Source organism: Oncorhynchus masou, chromosome 28, assembly GCF_036934945.1.
Source record: "Oncorhynchus masou masou isolate Uvic2021 chromosome 28, UVic_Omas_1.1, whole genome shotgun sequence".
Lineage (NCBI taxonomy): Eukaryota > Metazoa > Chordata > Actinopteri > Salmoniformes > Salmonidae > Oncorhynchus > Oncorhynchus masou.
The window spans coordinates 56896908-56915017 of record NC_088239.1 but is presented as its reverse complement, the minus strand read 5'-3'; the positions used below and the strand labels follow the sequence as shown (position 1 = coordinate 56915017).

The 18110-nt window shown below is 43.2% G+C and overlaps 1 protein-coding gene across 1 annotated transcript in view; it reads right to left on the bottom strand.

The window, feature by feature from the left end:
- Nucleotides 1-18110, bottom strand: part of LOC135517964 (BMP/retinoic acid-inducible neural-specific protein 1-like) — a 151358-nt gene that overhangs the window by 53928 nt on the left and 79320 nt on the right. Inside the window, exon 5 of the mRNA XM_064942707.1 lies at nucleotides 4612-4717. Coding sequence (XP_064798779.1) covers nucleotides 4612-4717 — 106 coding nt within the window. The remainder of the gene's footprint in view (nucleotides 1-4611; nucleotides 4718-18110) is intronic.

Here is an 18110-nt window from a genome sequence, read left to right as displayed (position 1 = left end):
AGCAACTATCCTGCACCATTCCCAGAAAGTTGTGGGAAGGTTCTGTGAAAAATAACCATAGGACAACCACACTCTCACCAAGCTCCAAAAACATATGGTTCTCAGAACTTTGTACTAGCTGAGTATATAACCTAATATCAAAATATAATTAATTGACATGATCATTCAAAAGCAGGACACCTAGCATACTGTATTTGACCATTAAAAGCTATTTTAGTTAACACTGTGGGTGATCTCATACTTTGGCCAGATGTGATCTCCTCACATTTTAACTGACAGCACTTTTGTTCTTTCTATAATTGTCTAAAAAGGTCAATGGGCATTTGAGAGACACATGGATGGTGTTCATTAAATGTACCAAGAACATTGACTGTCTTTTTAATATATCCACCCAACTCTTTTCACCATCAGGAACAGTTTGATACAAATCCCTAGTGCTCTAACAGACAGTAGATATTGCTATTGTGGACATTTTCTCTGGATCGTCCCAATATTAAATACATTAGGGCATTAAATCAATAGTAAGCCGTTGTGCAAGCTACAGTTGGCCATCAGAGTTGCTTTTTTGGAGAGAATTCTGAGAATTGGCCAAATCATTTTTTAAACAAATTGGATGAGGAGAATTTATTGTATTATCCAAACTGATGAACCCAGGTCCCGATTGGCTGGCTCTTATCCTAACATCATGCAGTCGGCAGCCTGCTCTGCAGAACTATATTTTTCTGAGTGCCCCTGGTTGAAAATAACGTACTGTAATTGAAATGAGTGTCCTGGTAATTCTTCATCCCTCCCTTTATTTATGTATTTTCTAATCATATAATTGTTGTTCTATTTTTTTCCCTACAGCATTTTTTTCCCTTCATCAATTTTTATTGCCTGCAGTGTGCTCTATGGAACAGAGGGAGAAATTGGAAGTCAATTTTATTAATGGCAAACAACAATTACGTCAACTCCCTCAAAGTTACCTTTTGTAATTCACTTGTAAATAAAGTCAATGTCGTCTGGCTCGAATGTTGCTACCGTCCCTTTCTGTGAGATTGAAACCATCACCTCACCATCTCCATCATTTCACCACTGGCGTCATTGGTATCTAAGCACTCTGAAACACACTTAAGCTACACCCATACACACACACACACACACACACGCACACACCACAACCACAAAATGACTGCTTCAAAGTGCAAAATGTAATCTCCTCCCTCATATGCTGAGAGTAGTAAACCCTTTTGAGAACAGGCTGTCAATGTCTTATTGTCATCTGCATGTGGGCCTTGACATACACAGAGGGCATATTGCCTCTCGGCTTCAGCTCCATCTTTTATGATACCAAGAGGGGATGTGTGGAGAGGAAGTACACCAGCAGAGAGAGATGACAGATTACTCTATAGTGCAGTTTATAGGACCTGAGGGTCAAATGGCACAAATAACCAGCATTGGTTTAATTAGTAGAATTTGACACTTCAAACAATGAAAGGACAGTTTGGAGGTAATGTCATGTCAACTACTGTAGCGTACTGTACATATCCAAAGCCTCTGCTTTTGGCATACAGTGGCTTCAATGTTCCCACATAAGTGCAATACTAACAAGAATATAATAGCAACGTTTTCGATGCTCATCCACCATTTTCACATGGAAATACTGATCTTTCACAGCCATTTATACCACCAGCTGGATAAAATGATAATTCAATCTTAATACTCTAAAGAGACTCTCAAAGACTAAAGAGGTGTCACCAGCTCAGGAATGACATTGAAGTGTTTTCACTTTTGAGGAGTTTGTGATAGTTGGCACATTATAATACCAATCTTATGACAAAAGCTCTCTAATGAACTCTTAACTCGGAGATGATAATTGCCCTTGGAGGATAGATTTCAGTTGTAGAACACTTTAAAAATAATCAGCCACTTTGAAATAATGTGAAAACAATAGCTTTAAAAACACACCATGAAATAGCAGCATTTGAAAACTCATCTCTTTCTCCTCAAATCGTATCATCCTGATAGATACAGGCTGTTCATCTGCCTGTCACATATCAGTTGGATGACAAAACGTTAGTCTTCCAAGCAACAGAGGCCAATACAGAGGTTGCATGGGAATTAAGCCCTTTTAAAACCTATTGATTCCCTTTGAGCGAATGGCAGGGGGAACTTGAAAGCGTTTATGACAGACAGAGTAATTCTCTGTATTCAAACAGCATTTAATGATCCCTTCAGGGAGGGATGCAGTGGTGTAGTTAAAAAAGAGCTCCGAATTGCTGATGCAATTTTATACTGGAGGAAAAACTACATACATTAAAAAGGATAGCTTGTCTCAGAAATGTGACCACTCTTACAGTGGCTTTCATCACTGTCCCATTGGGAGCTGTGGTATGTCTAAGGCACGGTTGATGATGATTATTCATAGGAGGAAAGTAAGAGATGATAACTGTTGACACAAATGATTCCTTCAAAAGCAATCTGCTAATTTCTACATTTGTCTACTTTTCTATCTATGCAACCTAATTTTGTTGTCACTCAAAGCTGATAATTGCATAGCATTTACTGTCACTATTTCAATCTTTAATACAGTGTGTGAAAGAAGTATACCCAAGCCAAAAAATATACTTCTGTAATTTAGTTAATTACACGCCCTTCTTTATGTTCTATTCTACATTGTAGAATAATAGTGAAGACATCAAAACTATGAAATAACACACGTGGAATCATGTAGAAACCAAAACATGTGTTAAACAATTCAAAATATATTTTATATTTCAGATTCTTTCAATAGCCACTCTTTGCCTTAATGACAACTTTGCACACTCTTGGTATTCTCTCAACAAGCTTCATGAGGTAGTCACCTGGAATGCTTTTCCAAACCATCTCAATTGGGTTGAGGTTGGATGATTGTGGAGGCCAGGTCATTTGATGCAGCACTCCATCACTCTCCTTCTTGGTAAAATAGCCCTTACACAGCCTGGAGGTTTGTTTTGGATCATTGCCCTGTTGAAAAACAAATTATAGTCCCACTAAGCACAAATCAGATGGGATTGCGTATCGCTGCAGAATGCTGTGGTAGCCAATCTGGTTAAGTGTGCCTTGAATTCTAAATAAATCACAGACAGTGTCAGCAGCAAAGCACCCCTACACCATCACACCTCCTCCTCCATGCTTTACGGTGGGAACCACACATGCATAGATCATCCGTTCACCTACTCTGCGTCTCACAAAGAGACGGCGGTTGGAACCAAAAATCTCCAATTTGGACTCATCAGACCATGGACGGATTTCCACCCGTCTAATATCCATTGCTCGTGTTTCTTGGCCCAAGCAAATCTCTTCTTATTATTGGTGTCCTTTCGTTGTGGTTTCTTTGCAGCAATTTGACCATGAAAGCCTTATTCACGCAGTCTCCTCTGAACAGTTCATGTTGAGATGTTGTGAAGTATTTATTTGGGCTGCAATTTCTGAGGCTGGTAACTCTAATGAACTTATCCTCTGCAGCAGAGAACTCTGGGTCTTCCTTCCCTGTGGCGGTCCTCATGAGAGCCAGTTTCATCATAGCGCTTGATGGTTTTTGTAACGGCACTTGAAGAACCTTTCATAGTTCTTGAAATGTTCCGGATTGACTGACCTTCATGTTGCATTTTAACAATGGAATGATGTCTCTTTGCTTATTTGAGCTGTTCTTGCCATAATATGGACTTGGTATTTTACCAAATAGGGCTATCTTCTGTATACCACCTCTACCTTGTCACAACACAACTAATTGCCTCAAACGCATTAAGAAGGAAAGAAATTCCACAAAGGCACATCTATTAATTGAAATTAAATCCAGGTGACTACCTCATGAAGCTTGTTGAGAGAATGCCAAGAGAGTGCAAAGCTGTCATCAAGGCAAAGGGTGGCTATTTGAAGAATCTCAAATATACAATATATTTTGAAGTGTTTAACACTTTTTTGGTTTCTACATGATTCCATATGTGTTATTTCATAGTTTTGATGTCTTCACTATTATTCTACAATGTAGAAAATAGTCAAAATAAAGAAAAACTCTGGGATCAGTAGGTGTGTCCAAACTTTTGACTGGTACTATATATATATGTGTATATAGTCTAAAATGTAAAATTCTAAGATGTCTGTTGTATCTTCTTAGCCAAAGTTATTCATACCAAGTCCTGAAAGGCCACAGCGGTAGCATACTTCTATCCTTGCCTAGCACTGTCACATTTGATTCAACTAATTAACAAATCAACACCTGTATTAGCTAAATTAGGTGTGCTACTGCTACTGATGCTTACTGGGTTTGAACAACACTAGCAACATCAGGCTTGTGGGTTAGATTACTTCATGGGCCACACACGCTACAGATAAAAGTCTCTGGTAACCTGTATGACCATATTATTATCATTAGGACAGCGGAATTGTGGAGCAAATTCGATTCCATCTCTGTTTTATTAGTCAAAATAGATTCAAATTAATTTCACAAATCGTGCAAAACTACCTAAGAAGTGTTTTTCCTAAATGGACTGGAGACTGGACTGACCCCGACCTTAACCCACCCCCCACCCAGCCAATGTAGCCTCCCGTAGTGAAAGTACGGTAAGAGATACAGTTGGGTATGTTTACCTTGCAGATGGAGCTTGCTCTCTGGGCTCTGCAGGAGGACGGAGCTCACTGAGTCCAGATTATCATAGCTGCTGCATCCCAGCGGGCCCGTGCGAGTCTCTGTCACCTGCAAGAGAATCAGGACAAAGATTTCAGGAACAGTAGGGGCGAGAGACACTGCGGTGTGTGTGGATGTGAGTGTTGGGATGGGGGGTGATCATAGAGAAAATTGTTTTCATTACAATTTCACTAGACTCTTGAGTAGAGATTTACACATGTAAATCATCAAGCACGCATTGATTTCATTGAATGATTGGAACGAATGTTTGTATCATGCCTTTGTATGTCAAGCATTATTATATATATAAAAAAATTGTGCCTACACACTGAAGAAGGATGCAAAGCCGAAACGTCAGTATACGCTATCCCTGATGCAGTGAAAATAATACAATAATACAAAATTGAGGTCAACTTTAAGCAACATCTTTTTGAGTGCGGACCCATTATACCTTGTTTGTCTGAATTTGCGGGTTTAATGAACCAGCCAAGGTACAGTACCAGTCAAAAGTCGGACACATCTACTCAGGAAGGGTATTTCTTCATTTGTACTATTTTCTACATTATAGAAAAATAGTGAAGACAGCAAAACTATGAAATAACACATATAGATTCACAAAGTAACCAAAAAAATGTGAAACAAATGTTTGAGAATCTTCAAAGTAGCCATCCTTTGCCTTGAAGACAGCTTTGCACACTCTTGGCATTCTCCCGACCAGCTTCAACCATGTGAGCAGCTCATAAATATCTTAACTTCACGTGTGTCACGCTAGCACATACATGTTCTGCGGTGCTGAGCTAAGCAAGCTGTAATTGGGCCAGAGCACAGCAGGCCTTTCTAAGCAGCACTTTTATAAGTACCTCCTTTTTATATCCATCTGTGACGTGTACCATGACCGGCTTATTAGACACATTTTCTTTTAAGGAACTTTAAAGGCTTTGTTTCCTTTCAAAAGAGGTGAGACATTAATGGACTTTTTCAAACTGTGCCTGCGCCCCACTTTCTGCTAGAGAATAACACTTCCCTTATAAAAGTCGCAGTAGTGGCCTCTCTCCCAGGCCAAACTTCAATCTATGTCATAATTAGGGTAGTCAAATGTGAGGGTGCTTTTAGTTCCGACTACACGTCTGACTTAAAGATTTTTTTAAAGAGAGTGCTCTTGAAAAGGGTGCCTTTTCTTCCCATTATGAGATGATCGGCAGTGTTCAGTACTACTTTCACATGATTCCAAGAAGCCAGATGAGATGCTACTAAGCAAAGGAGATTAAGAGAAAAAAACCTCTTGGCATTAACCTCAAACGAATTTCACTCAGTCTTTGGCTTGGTTAGAAAACTCTAAGCTTGAAGGTGGGGGTTGCGTTAGCAGCTTGCATGAAGTCCAATCTCATGTGAATAGGGGTTATTGAAGATGTGGGAAGAGTCAAATACTTCATGGTGAGCAAAGAGCTACAGATATTGATACAATTACATTGACATAGAATGCAGTGATGGGTAAATCGAATCATCAAATCACTAAGTAAAATGTGTTTAGAGTCCTTAAACGTCCTCTTTCCCACTTCCTGTTCAGCCAACACTACAACACTTTGCGATTGACAATGTGACAACATTTTCCTGTCTTTCATGTTGATTCAGTGCCAGATGACAGGTTGATAAGCAGGAAATGAAACAGATGTACTGTATATCCTGGCGTCACTCTCTTATGGGGTAAAACTTGAAACCAGGGGGGAAACAAAGTGACAGGCTCCTAAAAACCCACTGGTCATAGACATCAATTCAACATCTCTTCCACATTGGTTCAACGTAATTTCATTGAAATGACCTGGAAACAACATTGATTCAACCATTATAGTGCTCTGCAATAACAGAGAATGCAATTGAATAGTATGCTTAACATTGAATAGTATGCCCCTTCCTGTCAAAGGGTAGATATGCTATGTTCTGCAAAACTATGACTGAATCAGAGCACAACGGACAACATCATTTTAAAAATCTTTTCAAAATGTAACTGTATGTAAAGGTATGTATGCTTGCAGCAGCCATACCACTGCATCTCTCCACCACTCCAAACTCTAAAATGTCAGAAAGCTACAGTAGAGTTATTGACAGAAAAGCCCAAACAATACATTTTACAAGCTCTATGCAGCCTTGCATAATGTTTCAAAGTAGATTGATTATTGTGCTTGCCTAGCCTATCAAACAGTGGCATCTTGATGGGTGCTGACAGGGTGCTTTTCTCCCTTTTGTTGTTGCTTATCATAGAATAAATTACTTTCTGGTTGTATTGCACACATATACACAGACACACGCACGCACACATGAGGATGCAGAAAATACAATAGACATTTTACCTCGATCAATGTGTGCTATAGTGGATCACATCCAAGAATCATATTGTCAAAAGGTGGAATGACCTATTCAGGAAAAACAGATTACCATCCTTGATAATCTGAATGCCCAATAGGATATCAGGCAGTTTCTCTCCACACAGACACAAACACACTATCTCTCAAACACACATACGTACAATATTGAAAGAAATGTCATACAACGTAATAAAAATACAAGGAGCAATCAAAGAGCTGAAACAGGCCAAGGAGGACTTAGAGGATCTGGATTGTTAAGCGGAACACAACTCAGAACCCCTGGGGGACCATGCTGTTTCATAGTCCTAACTACCATGGCCCTAGAACACACTCTTTGTCTCTTCTCTGATCTCCAAAATCCAGGATACCTAGAATCACAAGCATATTTGGATTATAATGACAGGACGATAACATTGTTCCTATGTTCGTTCATTTTTCGATTTTTTTCCAATGCATACTCAATTTCTATTCAGAGCAGGATCATTGATTTGTGGGGTGCATTACATCCTATCCACCTCTTCTCATTTAGATGGATCCCACTACCGGTTAGAGCATATTTCCTGTCAATTATGTGCATAATAGATTGCTAAGAGCACGTCACACTGGAGACCTTAGGAGCATTGGCATTTCAATATATTATGTAATGGGGATGAGTGACAACATTATGTTCACTACCCATTTTGTTGAATGACATCACCATCTATTTTTAATTAACACCAATTGTTACAATTAGTATGGTGTCTGTGAATCATAGAGCTCCAGCAAACTTTATGCACTGTTGCAGTCCTATTTCAAATTTGCAATTGTACATTTTTCCCTCAAGCACCAATTGTGACAGAAAAAATATGGCTCCAATAAGACTGGCTTTAGGAGTTGTTGCAAGCTTGCTGAAGTTCAGGAAATTGCTCGTCCACGCAGTTCATATCAAATTTGATTTATCATGAGCCGAAATGAGCCGAAATGTTTTCTTAAGAGCCCTTCCCAACAATGCAGAGATAGTAAAAATGTTAACCACTACATTGACACTCACACAAAACCCACACACACACACCGATACAACACAAACATACACACAGACACACTTTCACACTTATCACATGCTGTTGCTAATCTTCTTATTCTTACTTACTATTATCCATTCTGATGCCTAGTCACTTTACCCTGCCTTCAGCCTATGATGTGTGTGCATGTGTGTGTGTGTATATGTGTGTGCGCGTGTGTATGTGTTGTATTGGTATGCATGTGTGTGAGTGTCAATGTAGTGTTCGTGAGTGTGTATCAGAGGAGGCTTGTGGGAAGAGCTATAGGAGGATGGACTCACTGTAATGGCTGTAATGGTGTGTTTATAGTGTGTATATACTGTATAGTCTTGTGAGTGTGCGTAGAGTCAGTGCAAGATAGGGTCAATGCAAATAGTCTGTGTAACCATTTAACTATTTAGCAGTCTTACGGCTTTTTAGCAGTCTGATGGCTTGGGGTTAGAAGCTGTCTCGGAGCCAGTTGGTCTGAGAGATGATTCTCTGGTACCGTTTGTCGGATGGTAGCAGAGTGAACTGTCTATGGCTTGGGTGGCTGAAGTATTTGGCAATATAAAGCACAATCAACTAATCATTCTTTCTTCCTCCATCACTCTTTCTTTCTGAGAAATATGTCATTAACTACTAGCGGTTAAGGGCATTGGGGCCAGTAACCGAAAGGTTGCAGGTTAGAATCCGTGAGCTGACTAGGTGAAAAATCTGTCGACGTGTCCTTGAGCAAGGCACTTAACCGCAATTGTTCCTGTAAGTTGCTTTGGATAATAAATGGCTAAAATGTAAATGTAAAATTACATAAATGTACATGTACTGTATATTGCCAGATCACAATGTGCTTGTAATGTCAAGAGGAAGTAACTTGCCTCCTTCACCAACAATGAGCCCACCTGTAGCACGCATGGCAGCCATTTTGTGCTGCACACCTACACATCAGTTGCTGCAGTGCAGAGGTGAGGAGGTTTACTACTGACAACACAGCCCTTTGTGGTATAGCTACAGTAAGATAATCAAGGCACAGTTCTGAGCATCATTTATTCTCAAAGTCCTGAAGACATCTAGCGCTGTCCTTTAACCATATTTGCTGTTACACAACTCTACCGACTGAGGGCAGGATTAAAATGATGGTAGCCTGAGAGAAGGAGGGAATAGATTGGGGCCTGAGGTAGGGATACATCCAGTATGATGGAGTGTCTTCATCAGGGGACTGCTGCCACTGCAGAGCTTTCTTAATCTGCCCATCACCTGCCACTCGCCTAATGACTTTCTATTTCTGGAAACATTGAAATTAAGGGACATGCTCACCAGTAACTCTCTGTGGCTGGACACATCTCTGAAGGGACATGCTCTCCAGTAACTCTCTGTGTCTGGACACATCTCTGAAGGGACATGCTCCCCAGTAACTCTCTGTGGCTGGACACATCTCTGAAGGGACATGCTCTCCAGTAACTCTCTGTGTCTGGACACATCTCTGAAGGGACATGCTCCCCAGTAACTCTCTGTGTCTGGACACATCTCTGAAGGGACATGCTCCCCAGTAACTCTCTGTGTCTGGACACATCTCTGAAGGGACATGCTCCCCAGTAACTCTCTGTGGCTGGACACATCTCTGAAGGGACATGCTCTCCAGTAACTCTCTGTGTCTGGACACATCTCTGAAGGGACATGCTCTCCAGTAACTCTCTGTGTCTGGACACATCTCTGAAGGGACATGCTCTCCAGTAACTCTCTGTGTCTGGACACATCTCTGAAGGGACATGCTCTCCAGTAACTCTCTGTGTCTGGACACGTCTCTGAAGGGACATGCCCTCAAGTAACTCTCTGTGGCTGGACACATCTCTGAAGGGACATGCCCCCTAGTAACTCTCTGTGTCTGGACACATCTCTGAAGGGACATGCTCTCCAGTAACTCTCTGTGTCTGGACACATCTCTGAAGGGACATGCCCTCAAGTAACTGTCTGAGGCTGGACACATCTCAGAGGAAGTATGCTTTTGGAATGAGTCCATGAAATTTAGTAAGAGGTAACTTCACTGTATCACATGGGGTGGCAGGGTAGCCTAGTGGTTAGAGCGTTGGACTAGTAACCGGAAGGTTGCGAGTTCAAACCCCCGAGCTGACAAGGTACAAATCTGTCATTCTACCTGTGAACAGGCAATTAACCCACTGTTCCTAGGCCGTCATTGAAAATAAGAATTTGTTCTTAAATGACTTAAATAAAGGTAAAAAATAAAATAAAACATGGCCTAACCGGTGTTTCAATTGTGTTCCAAGCCTACATGGAAAGGTAACAATTGGTAGTGCTTAAACTGAGTAACAAGATTGAATAATAATAAGGCTGCTTCAAAATTAAAATGCCTTCATTAGGCAACCAACCAATCAAAGCCTAGTTATATTCACACCAAAAAATCTAGGTTAAATAATAGGGCCTGTTAATTTGAACACCTCAGACACATTTTGCTCCACTCCACAGAGCATTGGGGACCACAGAGGTGGCAATCCACAAACAGGATCCTGCTGCATCATCAGTAAATCTGCATATTGAATCCTGGTGTAAATCAAGCCAGCAGAGTGACTCCTCAGGGAAGTGACCTTGTGGGAACACAAGCCAACGTCACACAGCAGCAACCATATTCCTCCCCACCCCTGCATAATCATCCTGGAGCTTGGTAACAGAAGAACTGCCTGCTCGTAAAATTGTAATCTTTCATTAAAACGCTTTACTGGGCATCTTATTTTCCTTCTTAAATTATCCACCCCTCATAGGTAGCTATTGCGTCCTGCTACACCAGGGATGCGGGCATCTGAATCATGAGGGGGCGCAGTGATTCAGGGGTTTGTGTACCCACATCCATACCCACATATGCAGTCACAGTCGGCCCTAGCCTTTTGGGGGCCATAAGCAACATTTAGTGGGGGGGCCAACCCGTGGGGCCACCCTCTTGACAGCGGAGAGAAACATTTGTAAAAATGTTAAATATATATACATTTTATTTTTGTTTTATTTAATTAGGCCACCAATAGCCCATCCCTGCTGGGCTGTCAGTAGCCCATCCCTGTGCTACCCAGAAGCACATGTCTCCTCCTTTTCATTTGTCACAGCAGGGTGTTCGTGCCATGCGCAGTTCTTCTTTGTGCTGTTTTCTCTGATTTGGGGTATGTTACAGGTTTAGCCAATATGCTGTGTCCCAATTATTTGTTTCTTTGCCCTGCTGAGGCATGGGTGGATGGAAGGCCAAATGAATGGGTAGCCAGGCTACCAAACACAATGAAAGGTAGTTGGCTGAGGGAATGGCTGAAGGAATGGTGTTTTTTTTTATTTTTTATTATTACTTCCGGCACCGACAGAGATGGCCTCCTCGCTTCGCGTTCCTAGGAAACTATGCAGTTTTTTGTTTTTTTTGCGTGTTATTTCTTACATTAGTACCCCAGGTCATCTTAGGTTTCATTACATACAGTCGAGAAGAACTACTGTATATAAGATCAGCGTCAACTCACCATCAGTACGACCAAGAATATGTTTTTCGCGACGCGGATCCTGTGTTCTGCCTTACAAACAGGACAACGGAATGGATCGCATGCAGCGACCCAAAAACGACTCCGAAAAAGAGGGAAACGAGGCGTTCTTCTGGTCAGACTACGGAGACGGGCACATCGTGCCCCACTTCCTAGCATTCTTCTTGCTAATGTCCAGTCTTGACAACAAGGTTGATGAAATCCGAGCAAGGGTAGCATTCCAGAGGGACATCAGAGACTGTAACGTTCTGTGCTTCACGGAAACATTGCTCACTGGAGAGACGCTATCCGAAGCGATGCAGCCAACGGGTTTCTCCACGCATCGCGCCGACAGAAAAAAACACCTTTCTGGTAAGAAGAGGGGTGGGGGTGTATGCCTTATGGCTAACGAGGCATGGTGCGATGAAAGAAACATACAGGAACTCAAAACCTTCTGTTCACCTGATTTAGAATTCCTCACAATCAAATGTAGACCGCATTATCTACCAAGAGAATTCTCTTCGATTATAATCACAGCCGTATATCCCCCCCCCAAGCAGACACATCGATGGCTCTGAACAAACTTTATTTAACTCTTTGCAAGCTGGAAACCATTTATCCGGAGGCTGCATTCATTGTTGCTGGGGATTTTAACAAGGCTAATCTGAAAACAAGACTCCCTAAATTTTATCAGCATATCGATTGCGCAACCAGGGGCGGAAAAACCTTGGATCACTGTTACTCTAACTTCCATGACGCATATAAGGCCCTGCCCCGCCCCCCTTTCGGAAAAGCTGACCACGACTCCATTTTGCTGATACCTGCCTACAGACAAAAACTAAAAAAAGAAGCTCCCACGCTGAGGTCTGTCCAACGCTGGTCCGACCAAGCTGACTCCACACTCCAAGACTGCTTCCATCACGTGGACTGGGACATGTTTCGTATTGCGTCAGATAACAACATTGACGAATACGCTGATTCGGTGTGCGAGTTCATTAGAACGTGCGTTGAAGATGTCGTTCCCATAGCAACGATTAAAACATTCCCTAACCAGAAACCGTGGATTGATGGCAGCATTCGCGTGAAACTGAAAGCGCGAACCACTGCTTTCAATCAGGGCAAGGTGTCTGGTAACATGACTGAATACAAACAGTGCAGCTATTCCCTCCGTAAGGCTATCAAACAAGCTAAGCGTCAGTACAGAGACAAAGTAGAATCTCAATTCAATGGCTCAGACACAAGAGGCATGTGGCAGGGTCTACAGTCAATCACGGACTACAGGAAGGAATCCAGCCCAGTCACGGACCAGGATGTCTTGCTCCCAGGCAGACTAAATAACTTTTTGCCCGCTTTGAGGACAATACATTGCCACTGACACGGCCTGCAACGGAAACATGCGGTCTCTCCTTCACTGCAGCCGAGGTGAGTAAAACATTTAAACGTGTTAACCCTCGCAAGGCTGCAGGCCCAGCCGCGCCCTCAGAGCATGCGCAGACCAGCTGGCTGGTGTGTTTACGGACATATTCAATCAATCCCTATACCAGTCTGCTGTTCCCACATGCTTCAAGAGGGCCACCATTGTTCCTGTTCCCAAGAAAGCTAAGGTAACTGAGCTAAACGACTACCGCCCCGTAGCACTCACTTCCGTCATCATGAAGTGCTTTGAGAGACTAGTCAAGGACCATATCACCTCCACCCTACCTGACACCCTAGACCCACTCCAATTTGCTTACCGCCCAAATAGGTCCACAGACGATGCAATCTCAACCACACTGCACACTGCCCTAACCCATCTGGACAAGAGGAATACATAAGTGAGAATGCTGTTCATCGACTACATCTCGGCATTCAACACCATAGTACCCTCCAAGCTCGTCATCAAGCTCGAGACCCTGCCCTGTGCAACTGGGTACTGGACTTCCTGACGGGCCGCCCCCAGGTGGTGAGGGTAGGTAACAACATCTCCTCCCCGCTGATCCTCAACCCTGGGGCCCCACAAGGGTGCGTTCTGAGCCCTCTCCTGTACTCCCTGTTCACCCACGACTGCGTGGCCACGCACGCCTCCAACTCAATCATCAAGTTTGCGGACGACACAACAGTGGTAGGCTTGATTACCAACAACGACGAGATGGCCTACAGGGAGGAGGTGAGGGCCCTCGGAGTGTGGTGTCAGGAAAATAACCTCACACTCATCGTCAACAAAACTAAGGAGATGATTGTGGACTTCAGGAAACCGCAAAGGGAACACCCCCCTATCCACATCGATGGAACAGTAGTGGAGAGAGTAGCAAGTTTTACGTTCCTCGGCATACACATCACAGACAAACTGAATTGGTCCACTCACACAGACAGCATCGTGAAGAAGGCGCAGCAGCGCGTCTTCAACCTCAGGAGGCTGAAGAAATTCGGCTTGTCACCAAAAGCACTCACAAACTTCTACGGATGCACAATCGAGAGCATCCTGGCGGGCTGTATCACCGCCTGGTACGGCAACTGCTCCGCCCTCAACCGTAAGGCTCTCCAGAGGGTAGTGAGGTCTGCACAACGCATCATCGGGGGCAAAGTACCTGCCCTCCAGGACACCTACACCACCCGATGTTACAGGAAGGCCATAAAGATCATCAAGGACATCAACCACCCGAGCCACTGCCTGTTCACCCCGCTATTATCCAGAAGGTGAGGTCAGTACAGGTGCATCAAAGCTGGGACCGAGAGACTGAAAAACAGCTTCTATCTCAAGGCCATCAGACTGTTAAACAGCCACCACTAACATTGAGTGGCTGCTGCCAACACACTGACACTGACTCAACTCCAGCCACTTTAATAATGGGAATTGATGGGAAATGATGTAAATATATCACTAGCCACTTTAAACAATGCTACCTTATATAATGTTACTTACTCTACATTATTCATCTCATATGCATACGTATATACTGTACTCTATATCATCGACTGCATCCTTATGTAATACATGTATCACTAGCCACTTTAACTATGCCACTTTGTTTACATACTCATCTCATATGTATATACTGTACTCGATACCATCTACTGTATCTTGCCTATGCTGCTCTGTACCATCACTCATTCATATATCCTTATGTACAATATTCTTTATCCCCTTACACTGTGTATAAGACAGTAGTTTAGGAATTGTTAGTTAGATTACTTGTTGGTTATTACTGCATTGTCGGAACTAGAAGCACAAGCATTTCGCTACACTCGCATTAACATCTGCTAACCATGTGCATGTGACAAATACATTTGATTTGATTTGATTTGGTGGGGGTAATGGATGGGTTGACCTATAGATAAATACTGTGGTCTGATGAATAGAAATATGGATGGATGGATATTGCTGTGTGTATTTAATTGCAAAAGTAGTAGGATAAAGTGGATGCTCTTGGCAACTTTAGTTGTCATCTTCTCAATGTGTAGGAAGTGAAGAACTGTTCTACATTCCAGGAGACAAATGAAGTACAGGAATCCCCCATATGATCACATCACTCAGTAACCTCAGGTCAGTCTGCCTGTAGCAGCTGAGTGTGTGTGTGTTCTCTTTCCCCTTAGATTTATTCCATTTAAAAGCTGATGTTTAAAATTACTGAGCTCCCTTGTTCTCTTTTAGGGCTACTGAATTATAGTTATCATCGGGCCTGAAAATTCGAGCCCATCTTACCCAAGTTTGGTGAGCTGAAGCCTGAGCCTAGGACCAGTCCAACATCACAGAAATGTAATGAGCCTGAACCTGAACAAAACCCCTTAAAACAGTATATTGATTTAAACTGGTGTTGAGAACAATGCAGCAGCAAAGTGAGAAGACGAGGAAACAGCCCTTGTCTTAGAAAAGCACGGCGAGAGGAAAACTGGGCCCGTCCCGGCTCATAGGGTTCGGGCTGAGAATGAGAACTCTACACTGAATCAAGAGAAAGATGTCTCAGGAAGTACACACATTTCACTAAACACACATTTCACTACACACACTTCACAACTTCACAGCCCCGGCAAGAAACTGCCAGTTACAGAGACACTTTGGCCCAAAAACCTTGTTTGTTTGAAATGATGTTATTAAGCCACCCATAGGGCTGTGAACTTTTTAAAGCCAAAAGGAAAGGAGGTGATGGTTGAGGCTTCTAGGCTCCAAAAATCAATTGGTTTGGGCAGATAAATTCCTGTGTGGGGTCTTAGAAAAATAACAAGTCCACGGCTTGCCCTGGGCATCACCGGGGCAGTGGAAATAAGTCTTCGTTTTGATTAACGTTGGCATGTTGCTGGAACCTCTTAAGCAGTGCTAAGGCTTGAGGAGACGGGGGGACGGGCCAGGGATGAGGGCTTGATAAATATAGCCAGGCTTGGCAGATCAGTGGATGCTCTCAGGCCATCCCAGCACACACTTATGCCTGTACACACATACAAACACACACACACACACACACACATGCGCACACACACACAAACACACGCACACATTTTCCTACTCTTCATTTTTCTCCTTCTGCCTCACCAAAACCTATTGAAGTGTCTGGGGCACGTCCCCCCTCCAGCAAGAGGTATCAGGACAGAAAGAGTGTCAAGGCCAGAAAGATCAGGACTTACTCTTACTCTCGACATGTGACAACACAAACAGTATTGTGTGTGCATATATGTGCACTTGCCTGTGTTTGTATGCGAGATAACATGATAAGATGAGGATATGAAAAATTCTGAAAGGGAAATTAAATACCACAACGTACCTGTATATACAATAGCAACTTCCACGTCTTAAAACTCACATTACATTACTGCAAGCAAACCACCAAGTAAAACGGCACTGCAACCAAATTCAACACTGCAGTACTATACGGTAAATGTGCTTACTCGCCAGACAGGAAACATCTTAGATTTGGACTCTATTGATGTCTTTGTGCCTGTGTTTTCTCCATAGGCCGCAGCATCTCACTGTGAAGTTGGACTCACAGTCATATTAAATCAATATTGGAAGTGCAGGGCCTTGTTCTCTGTGTTTATAGATCCAGGCTGTGCTTCAGACCCAGCTTCCTCTCCACGTACAGATCGTTGTCTGTCTGCTACGTGACTGCAGGTTCAGTCGCTGACTTTACTTCTGCCGTTACCTCCTATTTATAGCGGGATAGATAGACCAACCAGTGATTTTGGATGGTAGTATTTCTGACAAAGCGTAGCAGTTTCAATAGTATGTGTATCAGCCTTAATTTGTGTGGGCAGTAGCCTCAAACTCAGCAAAAAAAGAAACATTGCTTTTTCAGGACCCTGTCTTTCAAAAATCATTCGTAATAATCCAAATAACTTCACAGATCTCCATTGTAAAGGGTTTAAACACTGTTTCCACATGCTTGTTCAATGAAGCATAAACAATTAATGAACATGCACCTGTGGAACGGTCATTAAGACCCTAACAGCTTACAGACGGTAGGCAATTAAGGTCACAGTTATGAAAACTTAGGACACTAAAGAGGCCTTTCTACTGACTCTGAAAAACACCAAAAGAAAGATGCCCAGGGTCCCTGCTCCTCTGCGTGAATGTGCCTTGCAATGCTGCAAGGAGGCATGATAACTGCAGATGTGGCCAGGGCAATAACTTGCAATGTCCATACTGTGAGATGCCTAAGACAGCGCTACAGGGAGACAGGACGGACAGCTGATCGACCTCGCAGTGGCAGACCACGTGTAACAACACCTGCACAGGGTCGGTACATCTGAACATCACACCTGCGGGACAGGTACAGGATAGCAAAAACAACTGCCCGAGTTACACCAGGAACATACAATCCCTCCATCAGTGCTCAGAATGTTCTCAATAGGCTGAGAGAGGCAGGACTGAGGGCTTGTAGGCCTGTCGTAAGGCATGTCTTCACCAGACATCACTGGCAACAATGTCGCCTATGGGCACAAACTCACCGTCGCTGGACCAGACAGGACTAGAAAAAAGTGCTCTTCATTGACGAGTCGCGGTTTTGTCTTACCAGGGGTGATGGTCGGATTCACGTTTTTCATCGAAGGAATGAGTGTTAGTAACAGTCAGTATCTACAACGAGGCCTGTATTTTGGAGCGGGATCGATTTGGAGGTGGAGAGTCCGTCATGGTCTGGGGCGGTGTGTCACAGCATCATCGGACTGAGCTTGTTGTTGCAGGCAATCTCAATGTTACGTGTTACAGGGAAGACATCCTCCTCCCTCATGTGGTACTCTTCCTGCAGGCTCATCCTGACGTGACCCTCCAGTTTGCAATGTCACCAGCCATACTGCTCGTTCTGAGCGTGATTTCCTGCAAGACAGAAATGTCAGTGTTCTGCCATGGCCAGCGAAGAGCCCGGATCTCAATCACATTGAGCACGTCTGGCACCTGTGGGATCGGAGGGTGAGGGCTAGGGCCATTCCCCCCAGAAATGTCCAGGAACTTGCAGGTGCCTTGGTGGAAGAGTGGGGTAACATCTCACAACAAGAACTGGCAAATCTGGTGCAGTCCATGAGGAGGAGATGCACTGGAGTACTTAATGCAGCTGGTGACCACACCTGATACTGACTGTTACTTTTGAAATGACCCCCCTTTATT